The sequence below is a fragment of the Saccopteryx bilineata genome, chromosome 2, assembly GCF_036850765.1.
Source record: "Saccopteryx bilineata isolate mSacBil1 chromosome 2, mSacBil1_pri_phased_curated, whole genome shotgun sequence".
Taxonomy (NCBI): Eukaryota; Metazoa; Chordata; class Mammalia; order Chiroptera; family Emballonuridae; genus Saccopteryx; species Saccopteryx bilineata.
The window spans coordinates 21,228,121-21,248,711 of record NC_089491.1 but is presented as its reverse complement, the minus strand read 5'-3'; the positions used below and the strand labels follow the sequence as shown (position 1 = coordinate 21,248,711).

The window sequence follows — 20,591 nt, the reverse complement described above, 5'->3', positions numbered from 1 at the left end:
TGCCTTGAGGTTCTGGTGGTGGTCTGCCCTGAGAGCCCCAGCACTGGCCTCGTGACCTTTGACTTGAAGTTGTGAGTGTGTGTGTCCCTGTCTTCTCTCTCCGGTTCTCTGGGAGGGCAGCTACCAGGTTGGCTTTGTCCCTGAGTGCTCAGCACAGGACCAGCCCTGGGCCCATGTTCTGTGAAGCCTTGGAGAACAGGAGAAAGGGATCAGGCAAGCAGTGGATCACAGGCCAAGTGGGGATGGCAGGTCCCGTGGGCCCTTTGGTAAAGGGCTGCGTGTCAGCCGAGCTAAGGAAGGCGAAGTTGCCCCTGAGATTTCTCATCCTGGCCTCCTGTGTCGGTGTGGGCTTGCCCCCTGAGCTTCTAGCCTTCCCACTTGGCCCACAATCCAGTGGTCAAGATTCCTGGGCTGAGACAGGGACACTGAGGGGCTGGCCGGCCTCCTTTTTGGTTCCAGTTCCCTTGGAGAGGAGGGTGACACTGGGGTGCGGCCTGTGGGCTTCCCGACCTGGATCGGCTTCTGGGAGTAACTGGGCTGGGCTATGTCCTAGATCACCATCCCGAGGGGGAAGGACGGCTTTGGCTTCACCATCTGCTGTGACTCTCCGGTCCGAGTCCAGGCCGTGGATTCAGGTGAGTGTTTTGGGTGATGACAGCCCCACCTGGCCGCCACACATGTAGGCCTTGCAAACAAGACCTTGGAACTGCAGAGGGAGCCCCAAAGTAGAGCAAAGTGTATCCTGGTTTTTCAAAATGAAAACAACAATATTATTATTTTTATTTGTTAAAAATTTTTTAAATTTATTGATTTTGTTGATTCCCATAGTTTCGGGGGTCAAACCTATAACCTTGGTGTATTGAGATGACGCTTGAACCAGCTGAGCTACCCAGCCAGGGCAAGAATAATATTTTTAAACTACAGATGAAATTTAAGTTTATGAAAATATACCCACTCTTTTTTTGCTTTTATCAAAATGAGAACAGATTTTCATATTTTCTTTCCCACACAGGAAACAAACAGGAACTAAACCTATATTTTCATTAATAACTGCAAGAGAAAATGAGTCATTTTTTAACTCTGGAATTGACACTTTTTCCTATTCTAAGCCCAACTGGCACTTAAAAACAGGCATCCCCTCCCTATCCTTCACAAAGAAAAGATTTCTCCTAATCACGGAGCGAGCATCTTAGGGGGAGAAGCCAGGGCTTGGCGATCTGGGTGCCCCCAGTGCCTGCACCGAGGCGGGCACAGGGTTGGCGCTCAGTGCGTGGGGCCAAAGGAATGAATGAAGTGTGGGAGGCCCTGTGGAGGTGGGCGGGGTGCTGGCTAGAAGGGTGGACATCAGAGATGTGTGAACAGTCAAAGGGTGTTTCTTTAAGGTCCCTGGGAGCCACCACAGTCAGCCCCTCATTTCGCAGATGAAGAACCAGAGAAGGGCAGTCTTGTCTTAGGTCACTGGGGAAGCAAAGGCCCCCAGTTCCTTTGAGGGAGTGGTGGGCTTGAGGAGCTCTTGAGTTCTTTTCTTTGTCCCTGCAGGGGGCCCAGCAGAGAGGGCAGGGCTGCAGCAACTGGACACGGTGCTACAGCTGAACGAGAGGCCCGTGGAGCATTGGAAATGCGTGGAACTGGCCCATGAGATCCGGTGAGGGACCAGAGGCGGCCTGAGGCCCCAGACTGATGGCATGCCCAGCCCTGGGCACACGGGCCTTATCCGCTGTCCTTTGCCCAGCTGTCAGCAATTCACTTTGCTCCTCAGGGAATCCATTTCTCAGCCTGCAAATGGAAGGTTCAGGCTCAGAGCAAACAGCAGGGAAGAGGCTCTCAAACAAACCCTGTGGTTCCTGACGACGCTCCAGGGGGTAGCTTTCTACTTTAGCTAATTATTTCTGCTACTTCAGAGCTAAGCCCGTTTTTTTAAAGGATGTGTAGATGTTGCAAGTGTGTCAACTGCACAATTTGAAAAATTGTTCTTCAAAATATTTGGGTCCTCTAAATTTTGACCTGCCGGAGTAGAACCCTCATGGCCCAATGCAGGTTTGCTTCTAGAGTAGCTAGATGAGGGGTCGCATGTAGATGCTTTGCTTGCTCTTCCTTGCGAATGCTTTGCCCCCAACAGACATCATTAATTGAGTTCAGCACTCTTTCTTGTTTAACCTGGCCTTGGCCTCCGCATTCCTTTCAGCCTCTGTCAGTCAATTAGAGTTGTCCTGAGGGACCCCTGTGCTGTCTCTGCTTTACACGGCCTCTTCTCTCCCTTCCTCTCTGACATTTGGGGCTTCTCCCCCTCCCTCACTCTCCCTCTCTGTCCCTGCAGCCCCCATCCTGGCTGACTATGGTCTCCCCTAGACTCAGTTTCTCTATGTGACCTCCCCTTCTCTAGGAGCTGCCACAGTGAGATCATCCTGCTTGTGTGGCGCATGGTCCCCCAAGTCAAGCCCGGCCCCGATGGTGGGGTCCTGCGTCGGGCGTCCTGCAAGTCAACGCATGACCTCCACTTGCCCCCCAACAAGCGGGAGAAGAACTGCACCCATGGGGCCCAGGCCCGGCCTGAGCAGCGCCACAGCTGCCACCTGGTATGTGACAGCTCCGACGGGCTGCTGCTTGGAGGCTGGGAGCGCTATACCGAGGTGGCCAAGCGCGGGGGCCAGCACACCCTGCCTGCGCTGTCCCGGGCCACGGCCCCCGCCGACCCCAACTACATCATCCTGGCCCCGCTGAACCCTGGGAGCCAGGTATGGAGAGCTGGTTCGGGGAAGGTGAAGGGCGAGGGGTCCCTGTGGGAGGCGGGGGCTGGGAGTGTTGAGCAAGGAGGCAGGGGTGTGTGTCAGCTCCGCCGCTGCAGGGCTGTCCTGGGTAGAGAGAGCAGGTGGGTCTTTGTGGCCTCAGAGCACAGACCCAGAACCAGGGGATGTCACAAAGTAGAAGACTGCACCTCAAAAGAAGGGAGAGCTTTGTGCCAGTCTGCCCCTTTCCACAGTGCAGTAGGCTGCCGTGTGGTAGGTGGTGAGTCCACTGTCTCTGGAGGAATGAAGACGGACATGGCATGATGGCGTGGTGAGATGGTGGAGTGTGTGCCCCAGACAAAACAGCAATCCCATGAGATACTCGGGGGGGGGGGGGGAGAAAAGTGTTCTGACATCAAATAAGTTTGAGAAATAGCCCCATGCATGTAGCCTGTTTGGCATCCTGTAGTGAAGAAGGTGGCTTAACGTTGTTTAACGCGGCGTTTCCTGGACTCCCCTGACGGTGTGCCCTCGTGGCAGGCTTGTTAGCATCCCTCAGTGCAACGCTCCATGGAACACTCTTTGGAACAAGTTGCCATCAAGGAGGTTGGGGACTTGGCCAAGGGATTAAACTTGTTGACAGCTACCGCTTCGTTCAACTCTAATGTTCTGGAGGACTCTGGGTTCTGTGTCCCTCCCAGGCCCTCTCCCAGCGTGGCAGCAGGACTGCTGTTTTCCCTGGGGCCCCACGAGTTTTCTTTCCCACCCCAAGGCTGGCGCGGGCAGCCTACAGGCGTGTCCTGCCCTGTTCCCGGGGTTGAGGTGGCTCTCCTGTCTTTGCCTTGCAGCTGCTGCGGCCTGTGTACCAGGAGGAAGCCATCCCCGAAGGTGAGTCAGTCCTCTGCGGCTGTGACCTCCGCGCCTGTGAGACGGCGAGGTCAGCTGGGAGGCCAGGCCCAGCCTCCTCCTCTGGGGTTGGAGGCTTTCTGGGCAGAATCGAGAGTTGACATAGTTTCCTCTTGGTGTGTTTCCTCCCTTACTGAACCAGTGTCTTTCTGCCTTGGAGCCTGCCCAAGGAGGAAAGAGGGCATTTTACCCGAGCATCTGAGAGGTGGTGTTTAGGACTCAGGCATTCAATTGAGATTTTTTTTTTGTTTTTATTTTTATTTTTGTATTCTTTTTGAAGTTGGAAATGGGAAGGCAGTCAGACAGACTCCCGCATGCGCCCGACAAGGATCCACCCAGCACGCCCACCAGGGGTGATGCTCTGTCCATCTGGGGCGTTGCTCTGTTGCGACCAGAGCCATTCTAGCGCATGAGGCAGAGGCCATAGAGCCATCCTCAGCGCCCGGGCCAACTTTGCTCCAATGGAGCCTTGGCTGCGGGAGGGGAAGAGAGAGACAGAGAGGAAGGAGAGGGGGAGGGGTGGAGAAGCAGATGGGCGCTTCTCCTGTGTGCCCTGGCCAGGAATCGAACCCGGGACTCCTGCATGCCAGGCCGATGCTCTACCACTGAGCCAACCAGCCAGGGCCTCAATTGAGATTTATCCAATTTTACTGAGCAACCAATATATGTTAGGTATTATGGGCAACACGGTCAGGTCTGCAGGGAAGGGAGGCCTGGGGTTTGGAAGGAGATGTCTCAGGTTGGAGTTCTAGCTGTGTGACTTTGATTAACTCATGCCCCCCTTACTGAGACTCAGTTTCTTCATCTATAAAATGGGGCTGATAACTCCCACCTCAGAGGATTGTGGGAGTGTCAAAGAAGACAGCGGTGGTGGATAGCAGCCTGTATACGGAGAGATGCTACCCAGAGGGTAGTTGTCTTTGAAGTGCACAGGTGTCTCTGCTGTTTGAATGACTCTTCTCTATTGGCCTTCAAACCCTGGTCCTGATTATTTAGGGCCAGTGAGAGAAGCTGGGCTCAAAACCAATTCCTTCTCTTAGGAAGCCCGAGATATCAGTCTTGATGCTGGAGCCGGCTGGGCGTTCCTTTAGGCTCCCAATGCGCCTGCTGGAGACCTTGGACTTGAGTACCTGGAAGGTTGAGACCGACCTTGCCGGGGGGTTCGTGATGCCCCCTTGGGTATGCCTGGGCCCTTCCTCTGGTACCCGCAGCGTGCCTTCGGCCTCCTTCCTTGCGCGTGGCCTCCTCCCAGCTGCTTGCACTTGCGTCCTGGCCGTCCCCTCTATCAGCAGGGTGGAGATGATGCTTGCTTGGAGCGGGTACTCGGGAGAATGCCTGTGCCTTTTTTGGGGGAAAGGGCTCCCATCAGGCTCAGTGCTGCTGACAGGAGACATCAGTTCTCTAGGCTGGGGCCTTTAGGTACTTGGGCCTGTTCTGTCGGAAATGACTCTGTGTTCCTGTTGGAGAGGAGTCTAACAGCAATTCAACACTGGGTTTTAAAAAAGCTTTTAGTTGGTACATTAGGTTAGAGGAGAGGTGCCACTGCTAATGGTGACTTCATTAAGGGCAGGGCCGGAGCCAGCTCATTTCTGTGTCCAGTGCTAGATGTGTGACGGACCGCAGGTACTCAGTAGAATTTCTGTCACTCAGCTGAGAGAGGGAGAGGGACTTCGGTGGCCTCTTGGGTTTGCAGACTGGCCACAGAGTAAGTGAGTGGAGAGGTGTGGATCGCCTGTGGTGAGCTGGTAGTTGGTAATTGGTTCGCTGTCAACCTGAGAGAGCCTCCGAGTCTCCCTGCTGGCCTCCCAACCTGTGTCCACATTTCAGTTCCCCTCTGAGAATACACGACTTATTGACCCAAGAAGGGCACAGTCATCTAAGCCGCAGGGAGAGGGACAAGTAAGGCGATGACGCTATTAATAATGACAGTTACTTTCTGAATCCATTACATGAAGAAGTTCACCTTCCTTCGTAATAAAAGTCCTTTTGGTATCCAAGAACATCTTTGCTCTTGAGTAGGGATCAAGTCTTTATAGCTCTAGGCCTGGGCCCTGGGATTCAGAATTCCACCCTGAAGGGGTGGAATTCAGGGCACAAAGCTTCCTTCAAACATACTCAGGGCTCTCCAGTGGCTAAGGCTGTCACCAGGGTGTCAACTTCTGTTCCCTCCTTTGGCTGGGATGCCTGGCCTCCTTTCAAGAGGGAAAATTGAGCTGAATGGGGCCTGGGGTGCCTGCCCGCCTGTGGTGGGCATGTTCCCCGGGGCTGCTGGTAGTCTCAGCGTTGTCCCCTGCCCTGTGAAGGCGACCCAGCCTCAGATTGGTCCCTGCTGGTGTGGGATGGCAGATGGGGCTCGGCTCAGAAGCTGGAGCGAAGCCGAGTAGTCACTGTTTACTGTTTGGTCAGCGAAGCAGGTGCCGGAGCAAAACAGGGTGAGACGGGTGGAGCGGAGGTGGTTAAGAGGTAGCGTGAGGGACGTCGCAGAGTTTGCCCTCACAGAGCTCAGTAGCTGGGTTGCAATCTGGATTGTTTTTTAAAAAGATACTTCAAAAAATCAGTTTTGGAGAGCTCTGCCCACTTGCCACAGATTACCCAGGAATGTGGAGATCAGACTCGAGGGCCTGGCAGCCGACATAGGCTGGGTTGATCTGGCCGTGTACCATTTACTGGCCAAGTGACCTTGGGCAAGTCACTCAACCAACGCAGGCCTCAGTAGCCTTGTCTGTAAAATGGAGCTGAGCAGACCTTTCCTACCTGAAAACAGAGGTGTATGTCAAATGGCTTCCTCATGACTCTCCAAGCCTAAGGCAAAGGCACTGTGACAACCCTGGGCAGTCACACTCAGGGAGGGAAGGGATGCATTCTTCTAAACGTCTCAGACTGGGGGGCCCAGGGCCCAGGTTTTGACATTAGCAAATGGTACCTGTCTCTAATTCTGGTCTGTTTTGCCTCAGTCCCCTTCCTGTCAGTCCTGGGTGGTTTTGCCGTCTTTAATCTAGGCTTGCCTGTGTGAAATTAGACTGTCTACTTTGAGGCTGCTCTAGTCACAGTATGGTTGGAGGCCCAGCAGTCTTGTTCTAATGCCAGCCCTGATGGGTGGATTATATGTTCGCCTGGGGTTTGTAATAACCCCTGGTGAACTCATGCTCTGGTACGCTCACCAAAGCCTTCCCCATCAGGTCTCTCCTGTGCGTCCCCCACACTGGCCCGGGCCAGGCAAGGCCACAGTCTGTGTGATCTCCGAGGTGGAGAGAACAGGCTCCGAGGGGGAAGGAGCCTGTTCAGGGTTGCACAGCAGGCTCTAGGGAAGCCAGTACTCAAGTCCAGGTGTCTTTCCAACTCAACCCTGAGAGACACAGGATGGGTTCTTTTTGAATTTTTAAAAATTTTCAATTACAGTTGACATGCAATATTATATTAGTTTCAGGTGTACAGTACAATGGTTAGACATTTCTATAATTTACAAAGTGATCCCCGATAAGTCTACTACAGAGTGGGTTCTCTCAGCCAAAGGGCCGGGGCAGCACCCACCTGTCCTGGGACTGATGTCAGGGCCAGATCCGACAAGGGGATGCGTAACCATGTCTGTGCATCTGTCTGTACACCCCTCTGCCCCCGCCCCCATCTTGGCCTAAGTGCCTCCCGGAAGAGGCAGGAAGTGGTTTAAGCGACTATGGTTTGAGTGCTGCCCCAAGACACAGCTGGGATAGGTGGTCACTGGTGTGTGTGGGATGTTGACTTGTTTTTCTCACCTCACTTGGTGAGAAGGGGTATGAGGTGGGTGTAGGAAGCAAGTGTGAAACCTTCTGAGCTGAGTTTTTCCTCTGAAGCCATGGACCAAGCGTTGGTGGGGAGCTTCCCCGAGATGTTGCTGGGATCACGCCACCTGCTCACCCTCTGGCTTCCAAGACTGGCGGTGCTGGACGGAGGCCTTAACGCCAGGACATGCAGGTCACAGAGGGCTAGTCAACTGCCCACCTGGCAACAGGAGCCCTTGGAGGAGCCAGGGGTGCATGGAGCCTGAATGCTCCAGTTTGCCTCCTCCCTGCTTGCGTCCAAGAACCCTTGACTTTTTAGCTGCTCTGTGTTTTGCTCCTCTGCCCACTGGATGGGGCGTGATAAAGTCCTGTTGGCCACCCCTGTTCAGTGTGAGACTGTGTGTCCAGCAGTGTGTCCTTAAAGAGGAACCCCTGCCGCCTTTTGCTCTCTCTCCCTGGGGTGTCTCCTCCCCCTCTTCTTTTTCTGAGTGAATAATTTGTGGGTGGGTGGCCAAGCCTAGGCTGTAATAAAGTCTAGAGTTCCCAGAGTCCCTGAGGCACCTGACTAACTTGCTTTTCCTTGTGGAGGAATTACAACAAGAAGAACCATTAGGTTAGCGGCTAACTTCTATTGCACATGTACCCTGCTGCTCCCCCTCCCTTGGCTAATAGAGGGCGGAGCCCGATACATCCTAGGCAAGCCCATTGTCTCTGCTGCCACTGCAGAGACCTGATCTCCAGCCCCTTGTCCTTGGGCCTGGGAGACGATGGAATGGGCGAGCTGCGCTGGGTGTGTGCAGGGAGTCGTGGGGCTGGGGGAAGTGGAGAGCTCATGCTCTGCCACCCGGGCAGCCCCTGCTCTCCTCCAAGGATTGTTCTAGGTGGGACTGTGGGCTTGGTGCGGTCAGATCTTCCGGTTTCTCAAATATGAGAGATTTCCTGATCTTTATAAGTATAAGGTCAAACTGATAGGTCTGATTCAGGCCTTGGGTCCCCAGATGGGGTCTACACCCTCCACCACAGTTAATGATTCCCAGCTCTGTCCTAGCCGTGGGGTTGCTTATTAACATGTCAGCATCTTGCACAGATTGTGAGGAAATTCCTTGAGGTCCAAGAGCCTTCTTTTTTTTTTATAAATAAATTTTTATTAATTTTAGTGGGGTGACATCAATAAATCAGGGTACATATATTTAAAGAAAACATGCCCAGGTTATCTTGTCATTCAATTATGTTGCATACCCATCACCCAAAGTCAGATTGTCCTCCGTCAACTTCTATCTAGTTTTCTTTCTGCCCCTCCCCTCCCCCCTACGAGCCTTCTGAGGCCTGCCTGCAGCACCTTCCACAGGGCCTGGCCTACTACACGTGCTCACAGCAATGGCAGTTGGCCTAGCCTATTCCCTGTTTCTGCAGAGCAGATGGCTCTGCAGGAGAAATGGAATGCCTCACCGTCCCCATCTCTGTTCTGCAGAATCCGGGAGTCCCAGTAAAGGAAAGTCCTACACGGGCCTGGGGAAGAAGTCTCGGCTGATGAAGACCGTGCAGACCATGAAGGGCCATGGGAACTACCAGAACTGCTCGCTCATGAGGCCACACACCCCACACTCAAGCTATGGCACCTACGTCACCCTGGCCCCCAAGGTCCTGGTGTTCCCCGTCTTTGTTCAGGTGAGCTGGTGACTGGCCCCAAGGACTCCCTCGGGGGAAGGTGAGAAAGACGAGGGCTCGTTACCCCGAGACTCAGGGATGGTGCCTCATTTCAGGACTGAGGGCTCCCTTTAGGGAAAAACATATAGCTTAATGTGCTCCGGATCCTGGGGATTATACTGAGGGAATAGGTCTCCTGGAGGGGGGCAGGAGAGTAGGGGCATGGGAGCCCAGCAACAAGGGGTCTTCTCCCTGCTTCCCCCCAACGCCCTCTCTCTGGGGACAGGCCAGGCACACTGCTGCTGCTTGTGTGGTCGCAGGGCCTGTGTGCAGAGCCTTCCGCTTCCCGGCTCAGCCAGTGGCTTGTTGTTTAGAAAGGACCAAGGTAGAAGTTTGAGGTCTGGCATCTTGTCTGGTCTCTTTGGTGTGAGCAAACATGTCTGGCAGTACCAGCTGGTGGTCCGAGGTTCACTTACATCTCCCTTCTACTGTGCCCTCCTCTTCCCTTTCTCCTTCCCTGGTCCCAAGTCTTTATTTATTTCACCACTCAGATATAACCAATATGAGCATTTAGGTGTCTTTTCTGTGTGCATGTACAAATTAAAGAAACAAACAAACAAATAAACCCAAACAGGTCTTATTGTACATTTTATAGCCTTTTGCTTTTTTTAAACAAAAATTGCCTGAACATTTCCCACATCATGAAACCCTCTTTGAGCCTGGGTTTTGTCGTGGCTGCACGCTCTTCTGTTATATGGATGTGCCGTATTTATCTAACCCGGTCTGTATTCAGGCACTTATGTGATGTCTACTTCTTTTGCTATGTAAATAACTCTGAGATGAAGATCCTTGTGCATGGATTTCCTCTCTGATTGTTTTCCCTGGAAGAGATTCCTCGAACTGAACTGACTGAGTCATAGGTCATAAATGTTTTAAAGGCTCTTTATACATATTGACAGATTGCTGTCTATAAAGACTTGATTCTTGTATCCTCTTATCAGTAACATAAAGGTGGCAATGTCCCAAGGGCTTCATTATTTCCTTCTCTGTCTTCCTGGCATTGATTCTAGGCCTGTCGCTGTCTTACCTACACTTCTTAGGGCACCGCGCACCTGTGGCAGGTGACATTCTTCTCCAGACAACTCCATCAGTAGGGTTCTTTCTTGCCTTTCTCCTGTTCTCTTCTCTGTCTTGTGATGTAACCACAAAAGTCTTGACATCCTTCATTTTCACTTATAATTTTTTACAAAAAAACTAAAGTGAGTGTTTTAAAAGTTGTAAAGATTTTTAAAATTTTTTATTAATTTTAATTTATTGTGTTAACATGAATTCAAGTGTCCCACCCTCACCCCCACCCCTGTGTCCCCCATTGCACCCTCTTGGTCCCCCTCCCCCTAACTCCCTCCTTCTTTCCCTCTGGTATTTGTTGTCCTGTTACCTGTATCTATGTGTTATGTATATATAATTTCACTAATCCCTTCTCCTTCTCGGGTCCCCTCCCCTAATCTCCCTTCCCTCTGACAGTTGTCCCTTGCTCCCTGTGACCCCACATCTGCCTCTATTCCGTTCTTCAGTTCACTTTGTTCCTTAGATTCCACATATATGTGAGATCATATGATATTTGTCTTTCTCTGCCTGGTTTACTTCACTTAGTATAACAATCTCCAGGTCCATGTGTGCCATCACAATAGGTAAGATTTCCTTCCTTTTCATGGCCGTGTAGTATTCCATTGTGTATATGTACCACAGCTTTTTAATCCACTCGTCCACTGACAGACACTTGGGCTATTTCCAGATCTTGGCTATTGTAAACAATGGTGCAATAAACATGGGGGTGCATATCGTCTTTTGAATTGGTGATTTTGTATTCTTAGGATATATTCCTAAAAGTGGGATAGCTAGGTCAAAAGGCAGTTCCATTTGTAATTTTTTGAAGAAACACCATACTGTTCTCCACAGCAGCTGCACAAGTCTGCATTCCCACCAGCAGTGCAGGAGGGTTCCCTTTTCTCCACACCCTCACTAGCACTTATTGTGTGTTGATTTGTTAATGAGCGCCATTCTGACAGGTGTGAGGTGGTATCTCCTTGTGGTTTTAATTTGCATTTCTCTGATGATTAGTGATGTTGAAAATTTTTTCATCTATCTATTGGCCATCTGTATGTCCTCTTTGGAGAAGAGTCTATTCAGTTCTTTTGTCTTCCTGGTGTTGAGTTTGAGAAGTTCTTTATAAATTTTGGTTATTAACCTCTTATCAGACATATTGGCGAATTAAAGATTTTTAAATTATAAAATATATACACCAAAATATGTCACATTACTTCAATGTCCAGTTTAACAAATAGTTATAATGCAGATACGCACTAAGATAAAGGAATTCCCACTAAGACAACTCCCCAGAGGCCACGTATATCTCCTCTTGATTGGAACCCCTTGTCCCCAGCAGATGTGCCCATTGGCCTGATGTTGTGATGGTCATATCCTGGCTTCTCTTTAGTTTTACTATCTATGTGTGCTTTCCTAAATGACACACTTGGTTAGGCCTCTTTTTGAATGTTCTGTAATGAAACCACACTGCATGTATTTGGGGGCCTTGCTTCCTTTGCTTCACATTATTTGTAAGACCCATCTGAGTTAGTTGTGTGTGGTTGGCCTTTGTTTCATTATCTTTCCTCCAGCACCTCGCTTGGTGTCAGCTGCCTGGAAGCATGTTCTAAATACATACTGGTGAGGAGAAGTCCAGCAGGGTAGTCCAGAGCTTAGGGAGCTTGCTCTGGGGTGGGCAGGGGATGGGGCAGGGCGATGGGGTAGGGTAAGAGTTTGAGGTGAGAATTGGTCCCTGAGAACTGATGGCTGAGAAGGACTCAGGTAACTTTAGTCTGTCATGAATGTAGAGCAGGGATAGGCCTGGCTTTGAAGGGACTCAAGTGTCCAAATCTGGCCCAGTTCAGTATCCTGAGAGCCTGGACCTAACAGTCAGGACCATCCCATGAGGTACGAACAGGACAGATGGGGGAGCGCAAGGCCTGGGAAGTCCCAGGAGCCAAGGGTAGTGGAGGGGCCGGGGGGTGGGGAGGGAGGACTTGAACGTGTGGTTGGACTTCCTGCTAGAGAGAGTAGCTCTTGCACTGAAGGCTGGTGGCGAAGGTGACAGAAACAGTTCCGCCCAGGGCCAGAGCGCCTTTCTGTTTCCATCTGTGTATGAGGGGGCGTGGGAGTTCTCGGGGTGCAGGGAGGGCTGGCAGACTTTTCTGTGTCTGGCTGTGCCAAGCTGTCTCCCCCTCCGCCCCCACAACCATCTCCATCAGCCCCTTTGAACTGCCCACTTTGCTTTCAGCCTTTAGATCTCTGTAACCCTGCCCGGACCCTCCTGCTGTCAGAGGAGCTGCTGCTGTACGAGGGGAGGAACAAGGCTGCCGAGGTAAGCTGTCCAGGTGGGCTTCATGGCCATCCCCCAGAGCCCTCGCTTTCCTCTCTTCCTGATGGTCTTAGAACTGTACAATCTCAGGGTAGGAGAAACCTGAAAATTTTTCCTCCCCCCCTCCACGCCCTCCTTACCAAATGGTGGCCCAGACTCTTCTTGTGCATTTCCAGAGATAAGGAACTCACTACCTCTCAAAGCTGTTCAGTCCGTCTTTGATGGTTAGAAACACATCCCATTGTTTGTTCTAACTTTCTCTGTGGGGCGGAAGAGATGGCTGCTCCTCCCGGCTGTGCTGAATGACTCTGTAGGTGAGAAGATGAAAGCCGCCAGCCAAAGGGAATTTTTAGAGGAGCATCAGTGACGCAGGTTTTGTGGGTCTGTATTAACGCAAATCCCCAATCCTCTTCTAAAGGATAAGTCTGTGATCTCTCCTGGGCTTTAGCTCTGTTAGCAGAAACAACCTGGGTGTGGAGATCATGCCACTCTCCCTGGGAGCTGGCCCCTGCTGATGTGTGACCCGGGGACTTTCCCTCCCCCACACAGTCACCAGAGCCGGCTAGGTTCTAGCTCACCCCCAGGGCCACAGAAGTTGGAGCCCTGGAATCTGTGAGCCTACCTGGGGGCCTTGAAGACAGGGTAAGGGGCTTGCTGTAGATCGGGCCCTGACTCAACACTGGCCGGGTTGAGGGACAGCGTGGAGCAGTGTGGAAGGATCAGGAAACTTGAAGGCAGGAAGCGTCTAGCGTCTGCTCTGCTGCTGGCTCACTCACACATCTTCCTTCTTCCTCAGACTTCTCATCTGAACAGTGGATGTGTGTGTATTTGAGGCAGCTGATCTCTAAGGGCCCTTTCAGCCCCAGCGTTCTGGGACATTGTGTGTAATCATAGAAGGCTGCTTTTATTTGTTTGTTTGTTTGTTTTAAACAAACATACAGAATTCATATGTTCCAGATGAGCATCACCTCTTCAAAGGAGCTGCCTCAGAAGACTGCATGCTTATTTCTACCTCATTGCATGGCTCAATACATTTCTAGACCTCTTCCTGGGAAACTTTCTTAAGAACCTTGGCATATCTTCTGAATTGCTTTTGTGAGAGTAGAATTTTATCTGTTGAGTGGGGATTTGAGTTTTAGGAACAAGAGGTCACTTGGAACTATGCTTGGTGAATAAAGGTGTGGAGGAGCTAAGTCAGGTGGTCAAGGGTCAGAAAGGGAGGTGGGGCTATAAACTTACAAGATTCCAAAGATGGCACTTAGAAATGGCAGCCACCCTGAAACATACACATGTCTAAATCTGTACTTTTGTTTGTCTGCTCACCATTAAGTCTGCAAACACTTGTTATGTTCCCCTCACTGTGCATGCATTGTCACATACTGGATCTCAGTTAGCTCTTACAGCACCCCTGGGACAGACTCAATTGTTTCTCCCCTATAGATGAGGAAACTGAGGCTCCAGGGAGCTTTACTGACACGTGGATCTCTGGCTCAGCAGTGCTTTCCATGATCCCATGTTGCCTCTGGCCTGTTTGTTTAGAAGCAAACTGGCAAACACAAGCTGAAGACATAACCTGATCACAGTCTGTCTCCAAACTCTTTGCTAGTGGATCTTTGGAGCCTTAGACCTATGAGGACCACTTCTGAAGACTAAAAGAAACAATTCGAAGACAAGTAAAATAAATATATTTGTTTTCTTGAATTATGCTAGGAAGCAAATATGTGCATCTTGGTATCCTGTCATGTTATTCAGGCCAAAAATATAAACCAGTTCAAGAGGGGCTTGAATAATTTTATAGACTCACAGTGTTGGTTAGTCCATTCTGATTGCTTCTCCGAAACTTCCAGCTGATGGTTTTGCAGCAAGTTGTTGAGTCTGCAGAGGAAGTCCCTCCAAACACTGGCTTTGTTAACGGAGAGGGTTAAATTGTAGAAAGTTTTCCCTTATGCTCAATGGGAGTCGTTATTCCCAGAATGTTCTCCCTTGGTTCTTGGTCCTTTCTTTGCTCTGAGCACGCTCTAGTTCGTTAGTGTTTGTGAGCTGATCTAGGCCCACACTGAATTGCCCTCATCACACCCCGTTCCCAGAAATCACAGGCTTCATGAATGTGCCCTGAGATCAAATCAGCCTAATGGAGTAGCTTGATTTATACATTCAAACAATAGGTACAGTGTGGCCAGGCCTTGTGCTAGAGCTTTGAGGAGTACCATGGGGGCCCAAGACAGGCACACCCTCACTTTACACACTGACTCATTGAGTTTACCATTAACTAAGGCCAAGCAACATGTTTTCTGCAAACCCAGCCCTTAGGCCAGATTCCCGGAGGAAGCTTGGTGAAGGCTACTTGTGAGAAGTGACCCTCCAAGTTGCTAGGATTCCCTAACCAATCAATTCCTCAACCCTTGACCCTTTGGGAAAAACAGATGTGTCGTTGGAGCAGGTGTGGGAAGACACCTAGTGGGCAGCAGGTAATAAGGGTCATGGCAATGGGTATCACTCCTCTGTGGGCCACTGTGGCTCCCGCGGAGCAAAGTCTGCAGGCTGCTGGTGAGATGAGAGAGGGCCCACCTGCCGCCCCTGGCACGCTTGCCCCTCTGCCCTGCTTCCCCCTGTGTGCCAGCTCTGTCCTTTCCCTGACCCGACCTTTGGGGAAATTCTTCGTTCATGCCTTAATCACTTCCTGTCTAGACCACATTTCCAGCTCTGGGAAACAGGGCCAGAGCAGCAGCCTGGGGCTTTCTGCACCTTGCCCACGGGCACTTACCATCAATCCAGTCGTTTCTGGGCCTGGGCCATTTTTTTTTTACTTCATAGGCTCCTAACAGACACTCTTCTCCAGCCCTTCCCTCCCCAGCTCCCCAGTGGTTCACAGGTGACTGCCAGGCTTCCCTGAAGCAGGCTGGGGAGACAGAGCTTGCTTGTGTTGGATGAGTTGGGAGCCTTCTCCTTTTCACTGTTTGGGCTTGGAAAGCCTCTCCTCAGACAAGCAACCTCTCAAATCCTCCTGAACTCTCTGATCATTTTCTTCCCTTCCCTTAACTTCATTTATTTTTTGGTTTCCTTTGCTCCTCTTTTTTGGTCCCTGCTTGGATTCTTTAACATTCAGAGAAGGACAACAGTAGCCATATTGCTACCTCTCTGTAGTGAGTGTGTCAGGATCAGCCAGACCTGGGCTCGGGTCCCTGACTGTGTGGCCTTGGACAGGTCACTTAACTTCTCTGAGCTTCAGGGTCCTGTGCTATAAATGAGGGCGATGATGTTATTTACAAGTGAGGGTCCACTGAGCAGAAAATAGGTGCTTAACAAATGGAGGCTTTTGTTGGGCTGTGTTGGGGCAGGGCCGTGGTGGGAAGAGGGCTGGCTAGCATCATCCCCAGGATTCTTCCCAGCCTGGGGTTGCAGAACCCTGTGTTTGGTCCCGTCAGAGGAGCCAGAGCCCCTGAGAGCTTCTTGCTCCAGGAAGCCTCCCACTGTCTCTGTGGCCCAGATTCCTCGACCTCTGTGTTTCTGCTCTGCTCAAGGAGCCAAGGGGTCCTTTGAAAAATATTTATACTTCTTTAAGTTACAAAAGTAACAGATTCGAATTGCAAAATAATGCAAATTAAACAGAAATGTACAAAGTAAAATTCACTCCCCAGAGTGAAGAATGTGGTATCTTAGACATTTAAAAAATGTTAAACATAGACAGATTTATAGTTTTGTTTCACAAAATTAGATTATACTCTTGGTATTTTTGAACATTGTACTGTTTTGATAGATTTCAGCTTTTGTTCATATATCTCTACTTTATTCTTTTAGTAGTTGCATAAAATTCTACTATGTGAAGGTAGCATAAGTTATTTTATCCATCTTCTCTTGATAGGCATTTATGTTTTTGTTTTTACCCTGCTTTTGTTTATTTTATTTCATTTTTTTTACATCATCTCCATTCCCCCTCCCATTAATTTATGTACTTTTTAAAAGCATTAAGTTTATTGAGGTGACATTGATTATAAGATTATGTAAATGTCATGTGTACAACTCTATAGTCCTTCATCTATACATTGCATTGTGTGCTCACCACCCAAAGTCTAGTCTCCTTCTGTCACCATATATTTGACTCCATTTACCCTCTTCTACTTCTGTTTATGTACGTTTTTATTACAAAAATATTGCTAAGAAGCTCCTGATAGGTTCATATTTGTGTAGCCTTATAAGTATTTCTGGAGGGTAGTCTCAGAGGCTGAGTTGTTAGGTCATCTCTAACAGCCTGATAGCTAAATATCAACATGTTGGGTTTTTTAAACCAGCGACAATCCAACACACACACACACACACACACACACACACACACACACACACACACACTGTGGCCTTAGTTCTGCGTGCCTAGCCCTCCTGGCTGACGCTTCTTACTTCAGAAGAGATCAAGTGTCCTATTTTGACACCTAAAAGGGAAGTTCATATTATTAATCATAGTTTTGTTTTTTTTCCTTCGGAGAATCTAAAATTGGATTTTATTGCTCTTGACAAAAGACCACTGCAGGATTTACAAAACAAAGCATAGTGGAATCTTTAGTGGCTCAAGTGGATTTTTGCAGCACCAAAATATGCCGAGCATGCCTGTTGGTTTACCTATAATGTCTAAAAATAACTTTCTCCTTTAGTTTTGGAGCAGCTAGTGCATCAAAGAGATAAAAGTTATGCACATGTCTGTGCTGGAGCGTAAGTAACCGGCCGCTTCTTAAACCGATGGGGCATTATTGCAGCTAAAATTACCGCAAGCAATTTGGTAATAGTACCTCAATGTTTCGTGATGCTTCAACTCACTGCACAGAGCTTGTGAAAGGAGCATGTGAAGGGGCTGGGCAGGGACCCTCCCCCTGTTCGTGCAGATGAGAAAACTCAGGGCACTTAACCAAGATTTCATGGCTAATTAGGGGGATAGAGCGTCATGACTTCTGAGTCCAAACCCAGTGCTCTTTCAGCCAGATGTACAAGCAGATGTGGGACCTCTTGCAGCTCAAGGGTGCTGGGCTGGAGATTCCAGGGGCTTTTGGTCAGAGACATGGGCCTGGGGGTGTGAATCTGTGGAGAAGCTTGCAGGGGCCATCTGCCACGGAGGGTTAGGGTCTTTCTTGTTTGTTCTGCTTATTTTTGCCTACCGTGAGAAGGGGAGCTGCGGAAAACAGTAAGGCAAAGGGGCAGTCCTGACTTTAGTTGCCCTTGTTCGAGGCTGCACTGAGTCTGCTCCCGATTCTGCCTAACATGCCGAGGGTTCCTTACCTGGACCTTTGGGGGTTGTGGCTCCAGCCTCTGGGCAGCTGAAGAGCCCGTTCTGTTTGCTCTGGCCTGACGCAGGTGACGCTGTTTGCCTACTCGGACCTGCTGCTCTTCACCAAGGAGGATGAGCCGGGCCTCTGCAGCGTCCTGAGGAACCCCCTCTACCTCCAGAGTGTGAAGCTGCAGGAAGGTGAGTGTGTGCCTGAGAGGCCCTGGGCCGCGCCCCCTGGCCTGAGTCCAGTGCTCTGGGCAGCCTGGATGCTCAGTCTGGGTCTAGCCCCTCTGGGGCTGAGCTGCCAGCTGTCCGTGCGGCACTTGAACATGTGTGGATAGGTCCTGCCATTGGCTGCTAGGCTCTTGGATGCTGGTATTCCATTCCAGGCTGGCACACCTCCCTAAACACCCCGACTTTTGCTGGGAGGTCTCTGTTCCAGAGGTGTTTAGGGAAGCTATGAAGTGAAGTGGGAAGAGCTTTGGACTTATTTATACCTGTGTTCAAATCTTGGTTGGTCCAGCCCCTCACTACCTATACAACCTTGGGCAAGTTATTCAACCTCTCTGAGCCTGTTTCCTCATGTGTGAATGTGGGATACCAACAGTATCTCAGAATGTTGTTGTGAAGATTGTTAGGTCACATATGCAAAGTGTCTGACCCCCACCCGGTGCCCAGCAAATGCGTTCACCACTGCATTCACCACACACACACCCAGGGCAAGAGACCGCTGCTCCTTCTCCACTCGGCGTTACTGCTCTGGCCAGAGCCCAGGAACCCGGGGCACATGTGGCGGCGGCTGGCAGGCAGGAGCACGTGGGAGCACGGAGGGCGCCTCTGCCCCGAACTTTCCGTCGTGCCCTCCTCCACTCTGCACGGGAAGCCAGCTGGAAGCATCTACCCAGCGGTTTGGTTTGGCGCCTGTGGTCTCTGCCGAAAGGGGCTTGATTTCCTCTCCCAGATCATGAAAACAACAACAGACCTGTTTGAGCGCGGGTGACAGGGTCAGGGAGGAAAATATTACCCAGCGAAAGAATTCTGTTTTGACGGGTTTTGCTCCAGGAAAACTTCCTGCCTGTTTGCAAACCCGACCTGTGTGATCAGCCCTGGCTGGCCTTCCTCCTTAGACACCAGGCAGTGTGAGAACCTCCACTCTCGCCACCCCACAGGAGGTCACTTACCACTTCTCCTCTGACTTTGGCTTTCTCCTGCCCACGGACCAGGGCGGCCACTGAGGGGAAAAGCAAGGCACCTTGCTCAGAGGCCGGCTCCTCCCTTGGGGAGGGCTCCCCCTGACCGAGGTCAGAAGCAAGATCTGCTCTACCCGGCATTGCAGGGCACTCCCGTGGGAGGGAGGCCAGTGAAAGCTACTGACTGCTCTTGGCTTCCTGCTGCTCTGCCCTTTCTTCCCTCCCTCTAATCAGCTTCCTCTCTGTGCCCATTGTCCAGCCCTTCCCACCCATTGCATGCACACACAGGGACACACACACAGACACACACACTGTACACGCTCCTCCCTGCGTCGCCCATCCGCAGCTCAGACAGTCTGGGGCCTGGTCAGCTGTGAGAAGGACTGAAGGACAGTGCTTGGTAACAGGGCCTGGTTGACTACAGAACTGGACTCATACTGGGGGCAGTGCTCAGCCTCTGCTGAAAGGAGAGAGGAAGAAGGGGGCTCTAACTGGCTGTGCCTTGGGTCGGGGTTGGGATGGGAGCAGCAGGGCCCGTGGAAGGGCCGAGGGGAGCAGTGGGGGTTTGCGGTCTGGGCTCCGCTTTGCTGCTAACGAGCTGTGTGACTTCAGCTGGCTCTCTCCCTTTTTGAGCTTCTTGGGCCAGTCCTTTGTGTTCCCTCCCAACCCTTATGCCCCCAGACAGACCCTGAGGTGGCTTTGAGAAGCTGGACAGTGCCCGTATGTCCAGCCTCCACCCCTCCGGGGGCCTTGACTGGAAACTGGTTGGATCTTCCCCTCTTGGAACCCCCAGACCCGAAGTTTGAAGTTAGAGACATGATGAGCTCCATCCTCCACGGGGTAGTGTGTGGTCACAGTAGGCAGTGTGGGGCCTTGAGGTGTTGCAGAGATATTGTGCTTCTCAGCTGCTGAGCCCATGTGAACTACAGCATTGTGCAGGCATGGCTTCCTGGGGCTGGAGACCACATCCTCTCCCTGCAGATGGCAAGCTGAGGGTGGCCAAGGCCAGCACTCCTTAGGAGAGCTGACCATGCTATTAGAGTCCATTGAGTTGCCATGGGAGGGGCGTGTTTGTGTGTGTGCATGTATGTGCACATGCGCACGTGAGCACATCATGCCTGTCCTGGGCCTGCCAGGCAGACGGTTGTTGCAGACAAATGGCCTTGCCCTCCTCCAGCGGAGCCAGTGAGCAAACACAGTGCGCATGGCTCTCTAGGGAGCCCACGAGCTGCTGAGAGCAAAGGAAATGGCTCAGTGACGCAGCACTCAAGGTGCACATTCCAAGGTGCCTGTTGCGTAGATTTCTCTCCAGGCATTGGTCGAGCCCTCCCCTCCTCCCCCGCCCCCTCCCCTGAGACAGCTCTGTGGGTCCTGTGGTTCACAGAAGTTCAGTGACCCCTTCTCCTGCAGTCAGAATTAGAGCTGCAGGACCCAGTGTCCCTAGTCCTGACTGCCTCCCTTGTACCCCTAGGGACCCACTTCGGGAGGAAAGGGCCTGAGTGAGGCTTTTAAGAGATGCATTTAGGGCTCAACTGGAGCTTCTGTTGGCCGAATGGTCTCTGATTAACATCGCTCACATTCCTAGCTTTCTTGTTCCTTTCAAATCAACATGTGTGAAGAGTTCAATTTGGGGCAAAGAAGACGGTAAACAAAGAACACACCCAGCTTTTCCTGAGGGCTGGAGCTGGTGAG

The 20,591-nt window shown here is 51.1% G+C and overlaps 1 protein-coding gene across 5 annotated transcripts in view; it reads left to right on the top strand.

Moving 5' to 3' along the window:
* RGS3 (regulator of G protein signaling 3) overlaps positions 1–20,591 on the top strand; it is a 121,630-nt gene that overhangs the window by 32,791 nt on the left and 68,248 nt on the right. For 4 of the 5 annotated variants that reach the window (XM_066256440.1, XM_066256441.1, XM_066256443.1 and 1 more), the window contains 7 exons: positions 554–635; positions 1,540–1,645; positions 2,384–2,735; positions 3,575–3,614; positions 8,862–9,058; positions 12,375–12,458; positions 17,796–17,907. In XM_066256440.1, the coding sequence (XP_066112537.1) occupies positions 554–635; positions 1,540–1,645; positions 2,384–2,735; positions 3,575–3,614; positions 8,862–9,058; positions 12,375–12,458; positions 17,796–17,907 (973 nt within the window). Of the gene's footprint in view, positions 1–553; positions 636–1,539; positions 1,646–2,383; positions 2,736–3,574; positions 3,615–8,861; positions 9,059–12,374; positions 12,459–14,792; positions 14,924–17,795; positions 17,908–20,591 lie in introns of those variants that run through there. The other variant, XM_066256442.1, reaches the window with a different exon arrangement.